At 46.2% G+C, this 20,832-nt stretch overlaps 1 protein-coding gene across 1 annotated transcript in view; it reads right to left on the reverse strand.

Annotated features, from left to right (window-relative positions):
* Positions 1–18,823, reverse strand: part of Gna12 (G protein subunit alpha 12) — a 76,517-nt gene extending 57,694 nt beyond the window's left edge. Inside the window, exon 1 of the mRNA XM_021163564.2 lies at positions 18,392–18,823. Coding sequence (XP_021019223.1) covers positions 18,392–18,694 — 303 coding nt within the window. The 5' untranslated portion in view covers positions 18,695–18,823. The remainder of the gene's footprint in view (positions 1–18,391) is intronic.
* Positions 18,824–20,832: the final 2,009 nt, after the last annotated feature.

A 20,832-nucleotide genomic window follows, 5' to 3' on the forward strand; every position in this document is an offset into this window, starting at 1 on the left:
AGGAAAATAGGATGAGTCACCAGCCAGTGTCTTAGGAAATAAAAAGAAGCAAATGATAAGAAGTCAAAAAACCGAGTCTAGGCATGGATTTAGCTCAGTGGTAGTGCCCCTGACTAGCATATGGGAGGCTCTAGGTTCAATCCCCATGCCCAACAAAAAGAACCAACAAAGCAATAAAAAGTTCTTAAAGGCAGAACACAGCAAATAAGCAAATGGAAAGACCTCAATAACACAGGGAAATGCAAATCAAACCCACAATGGCTGCACTAAGAAAACAGGCAATAGCGAGGGTTGGAGTGTTGGCCAACTGGAGAACAGTGGGGCCTCTCAGGGCTGGAGCACACATGAAGTGAGGAGCCACTTTAGCCTGCTTTGGGAAGCAGCCTAGCAGCTCAGAATGTCAGCCACGGGGTTACCACCTGTTCAGATGATCTCAGTCTTAGGTATGAGCCCCCAAAACTCAGACCCAGACAGAGGGGCTGGTGGGACCTTTAGCACACTGACAGTGGGCTCACAAAGTGAGCTGTGGGCTCTCCTACCTCCCACTCCTTACCTGACAGGTTGACTCACTGAGGCCTACAGGCAATGTGGCCAACCAGCCATGAACTGAGACTTCCAAAGCTCTGGGCCAAATTTAACTGTATCTTTTGCAAGTTTATTTACTTAAGGTATTTTTATAGCAACGAAAAGCTAACATCATATACACCCAGTAAATAAAGACCTGTTTACACAGGGCATATGTCCACACATTAAAGTTCAGAGAAGCCTTGTCTGTACCAATCAAAAGGTGGGAACAACCCCAAATGTCCGTCAACTGACTGATACACACAATGGGATATTATTCGGCCGTGAGAAGAGTGAAGTACTGTGCTGCTTCATGCATATAATCCCAGCCCTGACAACAACAACCCCCAAACAAACAAAACCCTGAACCCCACAGCAAACGAGCTAGCACTATACACCTATTAGCACACCTAAATGCAAAGCACTGACCATGCCAAACGTTAGCACAAACGAGGACCAACAGGCACTCGTCAGTCCCTGCTGCTGGGAGTGCAAACCACGCAAGACCAAAATGGACTCCACTCTGGTGTGCACTATAAAAACCTTCACTCAAGTGTTTGTAGCAGTTTGGGTCTTAACTGCCAGATTTGGGGAACATCCAGTTTTTTTTTTTTTTTTTTTTTTTTTTTTAAACAAGCAAGACACATAAAAAATTCACAGAGAACCTCAGCTCCACACTCTCAAGTGAGACAAGCTAAATCTACAGAGGCCGTCACTCATATGTAAGCCATTCTAGAGAAGGTGAAAGAGGAGACAATGAGACCGGTGGCCAGCAGCTGGGGGAGGGAGGAAGTAGGACAGAGGGGACCTTGCCAGTGAACCTTTATTTTGTGATACATTAGCCAAAACTCACAGAACCACATGACACAGAGAGCGGACCCTAATGTAAACTGTGGACTTTGCTTCCTAAGGGTACCTCAGTACTGGCCCATCATGCATAACAAACACACGGGTCACGGGAGAAACTGGGGGAGGATGGGAACTCGGGCAAGTCACCAAGAATTAAAACAAGTTTCCAATTAAAAAGAAAATGCTGAAGATGCTGTGGTCTGCTTGGCAAATATTTACACATTCTGAAAATAGTCAAGATGACAAAAATTCTAACCCAGGATTCTAACCAGAAATTAAGTTAAAACACCTACAGTTTGAAAATCAAAGTTTCTGGGCAACTGCAGAGGAGCTGACAGGAGCAAAGGCTTCAGTTGCTAGGAGAAGGCTGTCTTCCTAGGGATTCACACGGGAGTTCCTAAAATAACACTTAGTGTGGAAAATATATTTTAGAGCTAGTATGTCCACAATTATATCGCAGAAATAACATGTATGCATTTCAAAAACAGGATTCTAGTCCTTATTCTATTGTGCTTATATCTGAGTGTTGGGCTGTATGTGTGTGACAAGATGAGCATGTGAGTGCTAGTGTAACTTACACGTGGGCACTAAGAGAGATGGTGTGTGCTAGTGTGAGGTGAGTGTGAACTGATCCGCCAGTGAGAAGGTGGGTGTGAGCAAAGGCAGTAGTGTGAGAAGGTGAGCTTGACTGAGGTGTGAGCTTGTCCCTCCCACACCAGGCTTGGGGTGGTATGTTCATGGCTAGCAATTCTCACACCAGCCTTCCACTTCTACTAGACAAGCTCACGGTATTGAAGCCACCTTTTCAACACCCCACCAGGCAGTCATGTTTCACCAAGGGCTAGTGACTCTGTTTTCCTATCCAAAACATGAAATATAAGCACTGCCTTGCCTCTCTCCAGTAATCAGCTACCCCTCTTAAGGGACCTATGTGAAAGGAGGGTTGAGAACTGTACAGCCAAACACCTTCATAGTGCCAAGGCCAGCATGGCCTGCTACACTGGTGCAGGTGGCTCTGTGGTTCAGAGTGCCTGAGTGCCTGCTACTCTTCCAGGTTCCCAGCACCCACAAAAGATAACTCAAGACTACTTGTAACTTAGTTACAGGGATCCAACAACCCCCCCCCTTTTTTTTTTTTGCCTCTGCAAGCACCCACCTGCATGTAGTATACACTCACACACAAAAATACACATTAAAAACCAAACCAACCAACCAGTAATTGATAAAATGATCCCTAGGGCTGAAGAGATGGCTCAGTAGGTAAAAGTACTTGCTGTGCAAGTGTGAAGACCTGAGTTCAAATCTGCAGAACTCACATACTGGGCATGTCTCTGAATCCCAGAACTCTGCTACGAGGAAGCTCCTCGGTCAGCAAGCCTGGGCTGTGTTGGCATTTTGTTTGGCTCTACACCACCGTTTTCTGGCAATAGCCAGGTGTGCCTGACTCACTATAAAGGAGGCTGCTTGCCCCCTCCTCACTCTCTAGTTTTTGCTCCCTTCTCTTCTCCTCTTGCTCCTGCTCCTTCCTTACCCTCTTCTCCCTCTGTCCCCATCCCCCCTCCATGTGCTCATGGCCAGTCTCTAGTCCTCTACTCTTCTGTGCCCTCTCCCTCTCTCTCTGCGCCTTTCAACTCCCCTCCCCATGCCCTGAATAACCTCTATTCTATACTATATCAGCATGTGGTTGGTCCCTCAGGGGGAAGGGATACCTCAGCATGGGCCAGCAGACACTCCCTTCCCCCACACCATACTGCATCTCCAAACACTTCTTTCTCTCTCTTTTTTTTTTTTTTTTTGACAGGGTTTCTCTTTGTAGCCCTGACCATCTTGGAACTCACTCTGTAGACCAGGCTGGCTTCGAACTCAGAAATCCGCCTGCCTTTCTCTCCGAAGTGCTGGGATTAAAGGGCCCTCTCTATCTTTTTATAAAACACAACAGGTTGCTTGTCAGCAAACAAGACCCTGTTCTAAAAAAAGATGGAAATTAGGGACCAACATATGACCCCCACATGCATGTACACATATGCTCATACTTGCATATGAATGTACACACACGCAGATTAAAGAATCAAAATAATCTTGCTCTTGAAGATCTCAGTTCAGCAGGTGGTCCAAGGAACAGCATTCTCTCTGCTCAGATAGACACTTCTTTTATAGGTATGCCCACATTGCCATGGCCTGTCCACCATGACACCAAGAAGACAGAGGGCCATGAGAAGAGGCCAGCAGAGGCATGGCAGGAGGAAGAGGTGGTCTTAGAACATGCCAGGGTCCACTCCCTCTGGGGTATAATGGGAAGGAAAGTCACACGCTTCTCTGGGCAAGGATGCTGGTCTGTTCCATAGGGAACACTGTTAATTTATTCCTCAGTTGTGACTATTTGCTGCTTCCTGTTGCTCTCCCAGCTGTTATCTGCAGTTCAAGCTCTTCCCATTAGCACAGCAATCTCCCCTTTATCTTGGGCCATTGTTTCATCCTATCTTGACTGTATGCTTGAGCTCTCACACAATAAACAACGCCCTGAGCAATCCGTTGTTCCAGTTTGCCTTTCCCCCCACTCAGTCTTTTGCCTTTTCTATTTTCCTCTTTTAGGCTTTTGACTTTGGCACCCGAAAAGTCTGCCTGCCTGTCTGTCTGTCTGTCTGCCTTGGCCATTTGGAGCAGTGGCAGGGTTTGGTCCGTGGTTAGACATTAAGGGACTTGCTGACTCAGCTTCCCCAGATGATTACTTTTAATGAGACACTTGCTCGAACTAGTTGCTGACAGTCCTGGTATGTTTGCTTAAAATGCGTCTCAATACTTTCCAACCCACTGAATGTGGACTGATAAGGAGGTAAATGGCCAGGTCTCCACTTCTCTATTCTGACCAAGCAGCCAGGGTGTTCTCTGCCTAGACGCTCCACACCACTGTTAACAGTTTCCCCCTGATCCTTGCCACTCCCCGTTTTTTGTTTTGTTTTGAGCAGATATTCACTATGTGGGTCCTGGACTTGAACTCCCAGAGTCAGCCTCTGCCTCCCAGTGCTAGGATTAAGTGTCTGGAGCAGCCCAGGCTGGCCTCAAATTCGGTATGTAGCTGAAGATAACCTTGAATTTCTCCTGTTTCCACTTCACAAGTGTTAGAATTATAATTGGCGCTAAATACCCCAGACTTAACATTAATAGAGTTTTCCACTGTTCTCCCCTCCTCCCAAGGAAAAGCATGATTTTTTTTTCAAAAAAACAAAAAAACAAAACAAAACAAAAAACCAACCTATGTGGCCATGAAAAATATATAGTCACTGGCTATCTGTGTGAGGCAAGATTTGCAGATAGAAATCTGAGTGCAAAGTGGAAATCGTATTACGGCAGAGAAAAGCTCATCTTTTGCAATCTGTTCCTGAGTACTGAGGGAGGGCATGTGTGTGCATGTGGAGGTCAGAGGACATCCTCAGGTACCGCTCCCCAGGTGCTGCTCCCTCCTGTCTTTTTGCGATAGAGTTTTACCAAGTAGGCTCAACAGAAGAGTCAGAGAGCCCTAGGAATGTTGGTTTTGTGTCCCCATGCTGGGATCACAGACGTGCACTGTCACACAAGGATTTTTAACATGGGTTCTGGGGTTCAAACTATGGTCTTCCAGAATTTTCCTGACTAAGTCATCTCTCCAGCCCTGTTTTGTGTGCCTGTGTGCCCCCCCCCCCACTCTGTAGGCCAGATTGACTTTGAATTTGTGAATCTCCTGCCTCAGCCTCCTGAGTGCTAGGATTATAGGTGTGAAAGAAGGGAAAGAAGCTGGAAGGGAGAGAGGAACATTGTTTCTGGGTTAACCTGCCTTTCTCTCAGAGCTCTGTGCATCTTGTCTACAAAGATGAGCAGAATTTCACCTTAAAAATTCTTGTTATCTTTGTGTCTCTTGGTGCTTGGTGGCTGTGGAGGTGTGTGCCCACCTTAACCCTAGCCCTGACGAAAATTTCCTACCTGTTTGAACCATAGGCCCTAGCACAGTGCAGGATTAGTCAACCAAATCTCATCAGAAGCCCATTAGAAGAAAGGTGTGGCCTCAAGTCAGGCAAGGTCTCCTGGCTTGCATCCTCCTAGCCTCTTGATATCCTGCCTCCTGCTTTGTCCTCCCTTTGTCTTTCTAGTCCCAGAGATAAGCCACCTAAAAGATAAGGCCAAAGGCCAGACTCAGAGCATGGTTCGGACTGGCTCTGAGGGATGGAGCAGGTCTTCCTGCAGACTTGGAAGACACCTGATCTACTGCCCCAAACAGACCCTGATGACAAGTCCACCCTAGCAGACACAGCCGTCACAATTCCCATTAATCTGCTCTCTGTACCTGCATACTCCTCCACCCACAATTTTGCTCAACTAGGTTTCAGTAGCTGCTAGGTGTCTTCTGTCACCTGCAAGAGCACAGGCTAGCACCACTGAAGGCCATTACCACTGCTTTGGCTGCAGTAGTCTGACACTATAGGGTCAAGTAGTGTCCAGATGAGGTGCTAAGACTGGTGCCAGAGTCCAGGGAAAGCTGCCAGCCACATGGACATTATCCACCCAGGACATTTGTAACTCCTGACTGCTCCTCAAAAGCCCTCCCAAGAGGAAGGACTATGCTCCGTTGCCATATGGATCGTGTGTATCCAAAGTTCAAGTCTGAGATTAGCTCAAGGAACCCATCCAGGAGCAGCTGCTGCAAAAGATATACTAACGCAGAGTGAAAAAATGTGTCCGTGCACCAGGACAGAGTTAAACACTTATTCGGACACAGACATTGTCCTATGAATGGTGCTGGAAATCAAGCACAGAGCCTCATGCTCACCAAGCCCATATTTTCTACTGAACCACATCCTCTCCCCCAAAACAGATGCCTTAATTTAATTTTCTGTGTATGTGTGCTTCAATGTATGTATGCACACCACATACATGCCAGTGTTTCCAGAGAGCTGGGAACTGAACACAGGTCCTCTGCAACAGCAGCATGTGCTCTTACTCCTGAGCCATCTCTCCAGCCCAAGATAGACTAAATTGGCAAATGAAGCACACAGAGAGACCATCACCCAGGCCAGCTATAATTATTCCTGTTTACTCGACAATTGGGTCAGGTGACACTGAGTGACAGCGTTGACAGCCCACTGCAGCTTTTTTGATTTTTGTTTTCAAACCTTGATTTTATTTATTGTGTGTGTGAGCATAAACATGTGCATACACTTGATATGTGTATGCAGGCATGAGTGCTACAGTGCACATGTGGAAGTCAGAGAACAACTCTATGAAGTTGGTTTTCTTTTTTAGCTTTTACATAGGTTCTGGAGATCCAATTCAGGCTGTGAAGCCTCTTGGTTTCCCTAGAGAAGGTTTCCCTATGTTGTCCTTACTGCACAGACCAAGGTGGCTGCAAGCTTGCAGTGACTCTCCTGCTTCTGCCTCCCAAGAGGTGAGCTCAGATAGGCACCACCTCAGCCTCACAGGCTCCAACCCTTTAGTCTAGATGCAGATGCAATTCGTCTATCGTTAGGAATAATGCTACCCTTCAGGTAGTGAGAGAAGCACCAGGCCCATTACACTAGCTCCTTTGACAATCACCCTGTAATTACAACTCTTAATAAATTTTGTATCTTCATCTACAAGTGATGGGCTCCATGGCTCATTCTTGACTTTGCCATTAAGAAAAAAATTGCTCTATGAGTTGATCCTGAACATGTGCCAGCACCAGTGCAGGCCTGTTCCAAATGGCACCTGACATGATGAAGGTCAAGTACTGCTCCTCTCACACAAGTAAATGGGAATCTGAGAGGGAAAGACCTCTCATTTGGAGCTAGCCACAAAGATCTTGCTGGCTCAACCCCCCCACCCCCCCACTAATGGAAAAGATGCTTTTGTTTTTGGGCGTTTCAAAAGAACCAACCATATGTGTCCAAGTGTAAGAGAAAATCTGCTTACTCAGTGCAATTTGCCAACAAGGCAGTAAAAACCCAACTGTGCTCCAGACCCAGGAAGCTGACTTCCTCCTCAGCACCCCTGCCAGCCCACCCACTGTGGGAGGCACTGAACCCCAAGCAAGGCTTCTGAGCTCAAAAATCACTGACTATCAGAGGCCAGTTTCAACCTGATTGAAAACAAAAATAGCTAATGGGGACATCTCCAGAGTCTCAAACTCCTTGGCCTCAGGTTCTAAATAACAAAACCCAAGTAATTCTTTTGGGTTGGGGGGTGCATGCCTGTGTGCATGTGTGTGCTGGTGCATGTGCCTGCATGTACATACGTTGAGGCTAAGGGCAGACACTGGCTGTCTTCTATTGTTCTCCACCTAAGTTTTGGAGACAGGGTCTCCTTGTTGAACATGGAACTCACTGTGCTGACAACACTGGCTGTCCAGCAAGTCCCAAGTACCTCCACCAGTGCTATGGTCATAGGGGCGCATTGCTGTGCCCAGTTTTTTAGATGGGAGCTAAGCAATCAATCACTTTAAAATTGAGTTATGCTTCTATTCTTAAAACCCCCAGTATCTTTTCAGTTTGCAATAAAAGTTTTTAATTTGTAGTTCATGGATACCCTTGAAACTACATGCTTTGTGTATGGACTTTCCATTATGACTGTAGTCTGCATAGCAAACCACCACATTTAAAGCACTCCTTTAAATTATAGAGCCCAGCTCCAACCTATGCCTCCTGTCTTCATAGCCCTACCTGTTGTATCTGCCCAAATGGTTCCTGCTGTGTATCTTCCTTCTCTGCCTGCTGGAATCTTCCAGAGTCTTCAAAGGCTTCCTGGACATGGCCTCTGCCTCTGCCAGGGTTAATTTTCCCTTCTCCCATTGAGTCACCTCTCCGCCTCCACAGTGGCGTTTAGTGTGGTATACAATCATACTCTACTTACTTGTGTAATATCTCTGCAAGCACAACAGATGCCCAAGGCTAGGAATAATTGGTATTCATGAAGTGCCCCTCCCCCACAAGCACCCAGTACAGTGCTTTGCACATTCTGAACCTAAACGAATTGTTTTAAAAATTAATTTTATTTATGTGTGGAATGCACGCTACGTGTGTGCAGTTACCCAAGGAGACCAAAAGAAGTGGATCACTTTAGCTGGAGTTGTAGATGGCCTTGAGCCACCAGATGTGGGTGCAGGGAATTTAATTCCTGTCCCTCGGAGGAGTGGGAAGTATTTTAAACTGCTGAGCCATCTCTTCAGCCCTGAACATTCTGAATTTAATTATTTTACTTCAAAATGCCCCCCCCCAATAATACAATTTCCCCAGAAGTTTCTAAAGCAATCCATATACATGTAAGAAGGATCTCAGCTGAAGCAGTTAAATGAGACACGGATACGATCATGTAGATGACATAACAAAGACCTTCCAAATAGATTATTGGCTTCTAAATGTATGTGAAGTTCAATAATTAACAATTGTTTTAACATTGAACATTTTTGAAAGATGGAAACACTGTCCGATGACTCCACGCTGGGCTTCAGTGTGAAGGCCATTCTATTACCAAAGGTGGTCTTATTTGGCTTCCGAAATACCAAATACATGGGCTCCAAGGGAGCCCAGCTAGGAATCAAGAGAGTAGCATCGTCAAGATAAAAGAATGGACCAGGCAGTCTTACTGGGATTATTTATGATAAATCAAAGCAACAAGTAGGCCCAAATATTTAGTTCAGCAGAATGAGAGGGAAGCTAATTTTCCTATATTCCTGCCCCAAGGAACCAGGAAACAGGCATGTTCCAAGTGACCTAGCAGAGAGATGTGGCAGGGCCATGGAGGGATCTAATCTCCCACCCTCTGCCTGGCAGGGATGTTTCCATTTGTCCACTGGGTAGAGTCAGGGCTCTCATAGAGGACCAAGGATGCAGGAGGGGCTGGGCTGGTGTTGCTCTGTTACCCAGACCCAGGGGCTAAAGTTACAGCCTCATTTGACAAGGAAAAGACTCAGAGGTCAAGAGCAAAAGTGCAGCTGGACCAACAGCTAAGTGTTGTGGGGACTGCCTGGCTAGAGGGTGGCGTTCGGCTTAACCCCAAGTCCAGGAAAACATGGAACAAGACCGAACAACACAAAGAGCTGGGCAGCTCTGTCACCAGAGTCTCACAAGTATTTGACACAACAGTGCTGTATCTTCTTCCCCCATTCCCATCCCCTGAACTCTCACCTCGAAAGTCTGGCAAAAGACATAAATGTCCAGACTTAGGAAGATGAGCAAGTCCCAATTAGGATAAACACAGAGAAATCTATGCTGATCTAAATCACAATTAAATTTCTGGATACTAAAGACAAAGGAAAAGCCCCAAAAGCAGCTGGAGAAAAACAAAGCCGTGAAGAGGAACACCAGCCCACACGACCAACGCCAAGCATGGGAGGCAGAAGGCAGCACGGCTACTAAGTGTCCCACTCCATAGAGAACCTCTCTGGGTTCCATCAGCAGAATGACATAAACTGGGTGGGGTAGTGCATGCTTGTAATCTCAACACCAGGGCAATGAAGGCAGGAAGATCCAAATTCAAGGTTATCCTTTGTTACATAACAAGTTTAAGGCTAGACCAGGCTATAGGAGATGCTGTCTCAAGCATATAAGTCAGTGTTAAATATGAATTCTAGAGCTAGTGAGGGCAGAGCCTTTAGGAATGAAGGGCAATAGGGCTCCGTTGGTAGAGTACTTAGAATGAATGAAGCCCTGGGATCGACCCTCAGAACTACATCAACTGGGTGTGGTAGTACAAGTCTGTAATCCCAGTGCTTGGGAGGCAGAGGAAGGAGGGGTCACAAATTAAGAGACTAGTCTGCGCTACATATGGAAGCCCTTTTAAGACCTCAGTTCAGTTCCTGGATTTCATATAGAAGAGAACAAACTCTTCTACAAACTGTTCTTTGACCTTCACCTACCCCTGTGCCATGACGCACATGCACGCACACACACACACCAGACATAGCATGAGTAGATGAAAAGTGAAAGGATGTAGAGAGTAGACATCATGAAATCAGCTTTAGAAAGAGGTGGACAATGGCCAATAAAGAAGGTACCAGGGCAAGGAGACTAGCCAGTTCCCACACTGCCCGGGACATGACGTACATATCCTGACTTCATGCAAAGGCCACATACATTCAGTAGAAACATGCTTCAAATTGTCAATGTTTATGCACCACAAAACAGAACCTCAAAATGCATGGACAAAGCAACAGGCAAGACAGATCCCACAATTACTGTTGGGGATGTAAATACCCACTGTTGGCAACTGATGAAAGCACGGGACAGCTCAGTAAGGACACTACACTCATCACCGCCAGCCAACATCAGCTGATGTGCAGAACACCCCAGCAAACAGCAGGCTACGCATGTCCTCAAGTGCCTACAGAATATTCAGACAGGACCACAGAGCATAGCTAGGACTGTGATTTGGGCTGCAAGAACAGCTTCAAGAAATAGAAACAAACGGGAACCACATAGAGTGTGTTCTCCAATCACAATTGACACACTTAGTACTCAACAACAGACAGACAACAGTCAGAAAGTGCATCACACACATGAATTATCAATTAAAGATGGCCAAAAAATTATAATAAAGTGAACACAAGACAGAATAAAAACAGAAGAGATTTCAAGATGTGTGGCTATAGCCGAAGGCAGCACTGAGGGTGGTTTAAAGCACTTGAGACAGAGAAAGAGATGCTAGGACAGTGAGATGGCTCAGTGTTAAGGTGCTTGACTCAGAAGCCTGACAACCTGAAAGCCAAGTTCAAGCCTCTGAACCCATCTACAAAGCCGGATGCAGACTTGGTGGTGTGCCTGTGGACCCAGAATCCCAGCTCTCCTAAGGGTGAGATGGAGCTGGAGACAGCAGGAAGGCAAAGAACCCCAGCGCTTGGGAGGTAGAGGCAGGAGGACTACAAGCTCCAGGCCAGCCTCTCTGGTTTGAGACCAGTCTGGTTCCAGGCTATCTGCAAGCAACAAAAAGGGAAGGAGCCGAGCATGGTGGCTTACACCTTTAATTGCAGCTCTTGGGAGACTTTCTCTCTCTCAACCAGGAGCAGGGGAGAACAAAATGAATCCACAATAAACAGAAGAAGAAAAATATAGTGAAAAAGCAGAATTAACCCTGGAGTGCTGGCTCACATTTATCTCAGTACTCAGGAAACTAAGGCCGAGAATTACCACAAGTTAGTTCAAGGTCAGCCTGGGCTACACAAAGAGGACCACCCTCCTTTTCTCAAAAATAAGCAAATAAGCAGGAATAAATGAAACTTAAAAACTGGAACACCATAAGAAGGAAAATCAATGAGATAAAAAGTTTATCAATTTGCTTAGGGAAAAAAATTAGGAATAAAACTACTAACCCTATAGGAAGGGTAGGAAAAAAAAATAGAGATCTGGGAGTGAGGCATAGCAGTAGAGTGCTTGTCCAGAATGTGTAGCACCTCTGGGCTCCACCTCATAAACTACTAAAGAAAAAAAAGTGTGTGTGTGGTGTTTAAAAAAAAAAAAAATCAGTCATTTGGGGAGATGGTTCAGTTGTACATGAAAACATCGAGACATGAGTTTGATGCCCAGAACTGGCATAAAAAAGTTGGACTGGGTAGTGGTCTACTTGTAAACCCACCTGTGGGAGGGAGGAGACAGTCCCTGGGGCTCCTTAGCTAGCCATTCTAGCTGAATCAGTAAGCTTCAAGCAAGCGATGACACTCAAGGCTGACCTCTGGCCTCCACAAGAACAAAGGCACAGTCACACATACACAAAGACAAACAAAATCAGTCAACAGAAGACACTGTCAGCAACAGTAAAGATACAAAGGTCATCAGAATTCTCAGCACCCTCACTTAACACAGCATTGAAAGTTGTAGCCATTGCAATAGGCAAAGAAAAAGAAATGAAAGGCATTCTCTTCTCCCAGGACTCATGGCTCTAGCTGCATATGCAGCAGAGGATGGCCCTTGGTCCTGTGAAGGTTCTATACCCCAGTATAGGGGAATGCCAGGGCCAGGAAGCAGGAGTGGGTGGGTTGGGGAGGGGAGGGGAGGAGGGGATAGGGGATTTTCGGAGGGGAAACTAGGAAAGGGGATAACATTTGAAATGTAAATAAAGAAAATATCTAATAAAAAAAAAAGAAGTACTCCCATTTAAAAAAAATTTAAATCTATTCCTTGAGTGGTTTCTGCATGAATACAGTGCAATAGGACACAGCCACTCTCTCCTCTCCTCTCCATGCTCTCTTGCTCACCAGACACACACACACACACACACACACACACATCCCGCTTCTTAGATACTGAGTCTATTGGTGCTGCCATATGTGCACAGGCACGCTCACAGGAAGGAGGAATTAAAACAATCTCTACTTGCAGATAACACAACAGTCTGTGTAGAAAACGTCGAGTGGTTTACCAGAAAGCTCTTTTATAACCACTATGCTCAGCAAAGTCACTGGCACAGGACCCAAGCACAGTCACCAAATACATTGTTCTCATTAGCAGTAAACGTGGGCCTGAAGCAAAAGCACAGCATCATTTATAACGGCCTGAAGGAAAACTCTGCTCGGAGGCATAAACTTCATAAAACATGTTTAGGCTCCATAGGAAGTGGAACTGGCTGGTGGAAAAAAATCCGACTGAAATGAAGGTACTCTTGTTCGGGGGTTAGAAAACTCAACACAGGCGTGAGGTCAGTTCTTTCCAAGTTGATCTTCTGGTTTAAAGCCAATTGCATCAACTTCTCAACAAGGTGTTTATAGACATAGATCATTTGAAAAAGTTACATGGGGACTGAAAGGATGTTCAGGGAATAAGAGCATGGACTGCTCTTGCAGAGGACCTTAGGCTCCCAGGTCCACATCGGATGGCTCACAACTGCAGTTAACTTCAGCTCCAGGAGGCCCAACTTCCTCTTTTGGCTCCAAGGATACCCACGATCAGGCATGAGGATACACATGAGTTTTTACAAAGATAAGGAAAAAAGACATAGGCCCCAGCATAGCTAAAACCTGGCAAAAGATAATGCAGGAGAAATACTGAAGCTCACACACAGAGTTACAGTAACCAACACATGTGATGGATGCTAGCATATGGACAGACATACAGACTACTGGAACACACTTGAAAACTCAGATGTACATATACAGACCAACTGATTACCCTTCTTATAAAGACATAAAACGGTTGAATGGGAAAATAACAAATAGCTCTGGAGCAACTGGACAGTCACAGACAGAGAAAAATGAACTTCCATCTGTACTACTTACTTAAATGTAAGATGTAAAAATATAAAACTTAGAGAAAACTTTTTAGATCTAGGGCCAAGCAAAAAGTTCTTAAGACATGATAAGCAAAAGAATGATCCATAAACATGAATACAGTGGACTTTACTGAAATTAAAATGTTTACTTCGCAAAAGACCCAGTGTAGAAAATGGAAGGAGAGACCACATGTGTCATCCTTATGTGGGAAAAAGAACCAGTATCTAGCATATATAAAGAGTTCCTCACACTCAACAACAAAGCACAAGGAACCTAATTAGAAGAGGGACAAAAATAAACAAACTTTTCCCCAAAGAGGGTGAAAGGCAAAAATAAGATTTTCAGCATCATTAGCAGCAGGGAAATGGAAATTAACATTGCAAGAAAACACAACATATACCTCTAAGAACAGCTGAAGGAAGACAGTGATTAAGGCCTAATGCCATCAGGGATGCAGAGAGACTGACAAGGGATGCACAAGCTCCTTTGGGAAACAGCTAGGCAGCTTCTTATCAGAACGAATACACCACTACAGTATGACCTGGTTACTACACTACTGAATATTCATCCCAGACACATGAAAACATAGACATGGACAAAAAAATGTACATGGAACATGGCAGGCCACGCTTGTCATCCCAGCACTTGGAAGGGAGAATCAGGAAGGTCAGTTCAATGCCAGCCTCAGCAACATGCTAAATTTGAGGCTAGCCTAGGCTACAAGAGACTGTGTCATGACTAACCAATCGACCAACCAAACTAAAAGAATGCACATGAATGCTTTCAGAAGGCCTATTTGTACTAATCAGAAGGTGGGAAGAGCCCAGACACCTCTCACCAGGTGAACGGAAAGGTGGACCATTACTCAGCAATAAGGCTGGAATTACTGCCATGTGCAGTTGCTTACACAGGGATTGCCACAGAAATGTTCTGATAAAAGTCAACTCCAAAAGCTTACACTGCACAAATTCCATTTATAGAATATTATGTGTGGTGTGTAGTGCACACACGAGTGTGTGGGTGTGCACACAGAGGCCAGAACAGGACATCAGGTGTCTTCCTCTATCACTTTCTGCCTGATTGCCATAAGAAAGAGTCTCCAGTATACTGGAAGCTCATTCCTGCCAGTCTGGCTGTCAAGCAAGCCACATTTGTTTCTGGTGCCTCAATGCTGGGGTTTACAGGCCCTGCCCAGCTTTTTACATGGGGTTTGGGATTTGAATTCAGGACCCCTGCTTGCAAAACAAGTGCCCTTACCCACTGAACCAATATTCCTGAGCTGACAAAATGAGAAAATTGGGCGAACTGAGTGATAATGCCAGGATGGAGAGAGGAGTGGGAGGGGTTTAAAGTTGAAAAATTAAATTCTAATTAGTTACAGCAGATAAAACATGTTCAATAATGAGTAAAATAGTCGGGAAGAAAAGATGGTGTGGAAGTAGAAGGGGGATTTGTTAGAAGGGGCTCAGTGGGACTAGGAGGGGAATGGAAGAGAGTGATAGGGTCTAAAAATAACCAAAAGACATCTTATACATGTTTGAAATTGTAAAGGACTAAAAATTTTAAATTATTACTAAAAAAAAAAAAGAATCCAGTTTAAAAAAAGGTATTGTATCAAACCAAACAAGCAGACTCCTTATTAACAAGTCCTGCTTCTGTTGCTAAGGAAGCCAGTAAAAGATTGTTTGGCCCATGGTTTTCCCTGCTGTTCTGCTCCCTACCCCAAGGTCTGCGGGGGGAGTAAGGGGCAGGAACATCCAGCTTATGACCCTCCCCACTAACCCCAGCCTCCAGGCCCACTGGGGCACAGCCAGCAGAGGCGAGCAGTGTCCTGTTTCCTGTGCTCCACCGATCCACTCTCAGGCTCTGCCTGCCTCCCCAGGAGTCCTGCGGGCATTGAGAACATCCAGACAACAGGAGGGACAGCCAGATAGCTAAGGGACAGTGTAAGAACACAATCAACAAGAGCCAGGCAACATGGCATCACCAGAGACCAGTTACCCTGCTACAGCAAGCCCTGGATATCCTAACATAGCCAAAGTACAAGATGACCTTAAATCCAATCTTACAAAGATGATAGAGGCCTATAGAGAGGAGATAAATAAATCCCTTAAGGAGAATACAATCAAACCGGTGAAGGAAACGAATAAAACTGTCCAAGACTTGAGAATGGAACTAGAAGCAATAAAGACAACACAAACTGAGGGAGTCCTGGAGATGGAAGGACTCAGGAAGAGGTTTTGTGTCAAAAAAAGCAAGCTAAATCTAAAAAGTTCATGACACAAAACACCCAAGAAATCTGGGACAGGATGAAAAGACCAAATTTAAGAATAATAAGAACGGAAGGAGAAGATTTCCAGCTACAAGACCTAGAAGATATTTTCAACAAAATCATAGAGGAACAGTAAAAGGGGATGCTGATGAGCACAGGAAGGAGACTGACTTCTCTAAAACGCACTTAACAGAGCAAAGCAGACTTGAGATCTATGTTCCCAAATAGTTTTTCTGCCTCTGAAGCTGAAAGAAACTGAGCCCTCCAAGCCTACCTGGTTCTGGGGTTCAGAAAAGCAGCAAAAATAAAACCAGGCTCCTTAAAGGAGATGCTGGAAAACAGGCCTTGAGTGACAGTCAAGTTTTACAAAATCCTTGAAGATGCCGGGAATTCTGAACACTATACCCATCCCTTCAAGGTTTGCCTTAATGTTTATGAAGCACTTGGACAGAACCCCTTGCTTCCCTGAGGCTCTCTCTGAAAGGTGAAAAGTGTGTGATTTTTCCTTCATAAGATTTTCTCCCCATCTTGAACCCAGAGGAGCTACTTGTATTAAAATGAAACATTTAGTAACAAACATGTTGAGTGTGGGAGTGTTGGCCCGGAAGTCTGGCTCCCAGGATCCCAGCCCAACCGCCCTACACCAAGGTTTCTCAAGGCCGAACTGAAAGACGTGTCCCAGATGGGCTTCTGCGTCCCCTTGCTAACTTAAAAAACCAAGGCCCTGTAAAAATCTAGTTTTGAGGGTAGCTTTTCTGATAAGACAAACCTTTCTACCTGCTTGAAACCGTGTTCCTCAGACCTGTCCCCCCACCCCGCAAAAAAACCAGGGGCTTGGAAAGAATCAAGAAGAAAAAGAGAGATGAGAAACTTGAAGAGGAAGCTAATCTAGGTGCAGAATAGACTCTGTGTCTAGACTTTTGCTACATCTTATTCCAACGTTGAGACAGGCTCTCACATAGTCTTGGCTAGCCTCAAACCTTCCAAGCAGCTAAGCCTTGAACTTAAATCCTCCTGCCTCTACCTCCACAGTGCTCAAAATGCAGGAGAATGCTACCTTGACCAGTTTATCCGGCACTCAACCCAGGGCCTTATGCACTTTGGAAGAGACTAACAGAGCTACAGGCCCAGTTCTCCACAACTTTCTTTTTGACCCTTCTGCAAAGACTCACGGTATTGACACTGATCCTAGACTCTGTCAACATGACTGTTTCTTTCACATATACGGCACAGAATATAAAAGGCACAAGGGACAGGACCTTGAGTTCATTAGCACATGAGGATTATTGCATCTGGTTCAAACAGACAAAACAACTATGCAACAATGGACACGTGGACCCTGAATGACATGAGAAGGCTTCTGGAAGGTTCTTTGTTTTTGTGTTTTGCAGTGTGGAGGTTGGACGCCATGGGCTTGTACTTGCTAGACTGGTGCTTTCCCACTGAACCACGTTCCTAGTCTGATTTTTTTTTTTTCTCTTCCTTTTTTTAGTTCTATAATGGTGCATATGCTTTTAAAGCAGGTTTAGTGTCACATACCAAGATGTTTTCTAATACAACTATATATCTTGAATTAACTTGGAGACTGGGGTCGGGGTGAGGCTGGGGGTACAGGTAGGGAGGTGGTTAGGGACGAACAAGATTGGCACAGAATTGGCCCTTGTTTCAAAGCTGGGTAGTGGGTGTCTCGAAGCTCCTTCTAACATCTCTCCTAACTTGGTGTGACATGTTAAATCATCATACTAAAAGGTTTAAAGAACAAAGTATGGGTGGCACACACCTGTAATCCTACCACTGGGGAGACGGGTCAGAAGGATAAGGAGTTTAAGGTCAGCCTTGGCTACATGGCAAGGCCAGCCTGGGCTTCATGACTCCCTAGCTCAAAAATACAAACACTGGCAACTTAGTCTAGTTAGTAATGTCCTCCCTAGCACGCGTGAAGTTCTGGATTCAATCCCAGCACTACACGAACAAAGTATGGTGACACAGCGCCCTCCTCCTCTGTAATTCCAGGATTTGAGAAGTTGAGGAGAGAAAGGATCAGGAGTTCAAGGTCATTCTTAGCTACAGAGTGAGTTCAAGGCCAGCCTGGGCTATATGATATAATGTGTGTGTGTGTGTGGGGGGGGGGGAGGTCAATTCTCATTTACAAATAAAAAACGAAGACTGATGTCCTCCAACCTACACTATAAACTTTGCATGCTGGAGGGCCAGGGAGAGTTGGCGACCCTCAATCCACGTGTCCAGCCCTAACACTCTATTTGTAACCCAAGTCCCTAAGAGTGGTCCAGCTTGCATTCCCACGGTCCCCAAGCGTCCAGGGCTCTGCAAACCTATCGCGCCCCTGGGAGGTCACGGGAGTAACCCCAACTGGCATGGCTTGAGGTCCCTATTGGAAGGGAGGGGCGCCGGGTGGCAGGGTCGCGGGTCCGTGGAGGACAAAGGGGGCGGGGCCCGCGCGCCACCTGGACCAGGTGTGTGTGGGCGGGGCCGCGCGTCACCTTAAGGATGTTGTCGAAGATGGTGTCGCGGAACTCCAGCAGCGCCTTCTGGTCGAACTCCCGGCCGTGGATGATGCGCATCTGCTTGAGGAAGGTGGACTTGCCGCTCTCGCCGGCGCCCAGCAGCAGGATCTTGACCAGCCGCCGCACCGCGCGCCGCTCGCGGGCCAGCAGCGCGTCGATGTCGCGGCTGCGCCGTCGGGCCTCGCGCTCCGCGTCGCGCGCCGCGCCCGCCCTGCGCTCGCGGGCTCCGGCCTCGGCCGGCAGCAAGCAGCGGCTGAGGGTCCGCACCACCCCGGACATGGCCGCCCTCAGGCCGCGGCCGCGCCCCGCTGGGGCCCGCGCGCCATGGACGCCCCTCAGCCGGCGCGGCCCTGCCGGGCCAGGCGCCGCCCCGCCCGCCGCTCCCTCAGGCTGCGTCCGCCGCCGCCGCCCCGAGGCCCTCACTCGCCGGGCCGGCTGAGGGGCGGAGGGGAAGGCGCGGAGGGCGGGGCGGCGCCGCGCAGAAACTCTTTTATTGGTTGAGAAGTCTTCTATCTTGGGCAGCGCGCTTTTTTATTGGACAAGCGTGCCTTGGAGGAGGCGGGCACTCCTGTGGTCCTTGGGGCGGAGCCGGTGCCGAAAAAGGCGGGATCTTTTCGGTGAGGGAGCTTCTTATTGGACTGCTGAGCAAACTTCTTTCTTTCAGAATGAAAGGGAGGTGGGGCCATTGAGGAGGAGGAGCTGCAGCCCTTCGCGACCAATTAGAAGTGCTCTGATCGTTTGTCAGTCACAATAACTACGCTTGGGATTGGAAGTTGTGGAAAATGGGGCGTGGCCAAAAGTGCCAGGTGTACAGAGTGACTCTCTGCCTTGATTCCCAGGTTGGTCCGGCTGTGAGCCCAAGACGTGGCTGCAAAGTTGGGAAATGAGGTCCTCCTGCTCTTAAGTTTAGGGAGAAAGCTCAGTCGTTTTCCTTCCAAAAACATTGAAGCAGGGTGGGTCATCATTTTCAAACAAAAGCTGCTTTGAGTGTTACATGGGCCCCAAATAAGGAGAAAACAAACAAACAAACAAACAAACAAAATTATTGTATGGGTCTCCCTAGGCACTTTCTTAAAATGTGATTAAGGGGAGATGGTTCAGTGGGAAAGAACCGTGAAAGCGTGAGGACATGAGTTCAAATTTCCAGTTGTGCCTGTAACCGCACCTTTGGAGAATCCCAGTAACTTGTTGGGCAGCTATCCTAGCCCCAGTGATAAGCTTAAGGCTCAGTGAGAGAAGCAGTTTGAAACGTTACAGAGGGGAGGCAGTTGAGCGACTTCTTGGCCTTTGTATGTATGTGGACTGGCACACACACACACACACACACACACATCTGTGTTTGTCATAATCACTCAGGCAGTTTGGTGTGGTATAAGTGTGGTGTCTGAAGGGTGTTGGTGCTGCATGGAGAACCACTACAGAAGCAAGAGAACTGAGATGAGTTTGAAGCCAGTCAGGGCTACATAGTAACTCTCTCACCATCTTGGCTAGAGATGATGTTGTAAGAGGAGGTCAAGCTTGTGTGATAAAATCCCAGTATTGAGAGAGCCCGAGACAGGAAAATATGGAATTTGAGGCCAGCCTGGACTAAAGCCTGACTCTGTCTCAAAATATATTTTTTTCAATATGTGTACCTGTTCCATATCCCACTTTCTATTACATACAGAAGACAACCTTTGGTGTTGGCCCTTGCCTTCCACCTTGTGTGAGGCAGGGTTTCTTATTGTTTGCCATCGTATATACTGGGGTAGCTGGCTCAGAAACTGAAGACAGCCCATCTCTACTTCCCATCTTGCTTGGAGTACAGATGCCTGCTACTGCGTCTGGCTGTGTGTGGATTCTAGCGAATCTGAACACAGGTCCCCACTCCTTTGAAGCCAATGCTGTACCCACTGAAGTATCACCCCAGCCCACGGTTTATTGTTTTTTAAGAGAGGTCTCATTTATCTCAGGCTGGGCAAATTACAGCCAAGGATGACTTTAAACTCCTGATCTTTCCGCCTTTGCTTCCTAAATGCATGCCATGACACCTAAGAATATGTTTCTAAGACAGAAAATGGGGGAATCTGAACCCATGGACTAGAGTTCATACCTTATTCAGTTTTAAAAACCTAAATTAATTCACAGTTTTCGGCAAATGCTCCAGACATTTACAAATAACTGTATAAATAGCTTGATGCTGGTGTTTATAGAATCATTAACTATTTTAAAGGACCATTTAGCTTTTTTTTTTAGTGACACATTGTGGTGTTTTATGGGAGAAATTATATACTGTTGATAGTATCTAATTTGGGACTTTGACAAGGGTTCTGGCCATATCCTTCACATTTGCTAAAAGGCTAAAGTGCTTGAAATAAACACGTGTATCCATGCACTCCATAATAGTCTCTTAATTACCCCTGGCATTTATATGGCAT

This window comes from Mus caroli, chromosome 5 (genome assembly GCF_900094665.2).
Source record: "Mus caroli chromosome 5, CAROLI_EIJ_v1.1, whole genome shotgun sequence".
NCBI classification, from domain to species: Eukaryota; Metazoa; Chordata; class Mammalia; order Rodentia; family Muridae; genus Mus; species Mus caroli.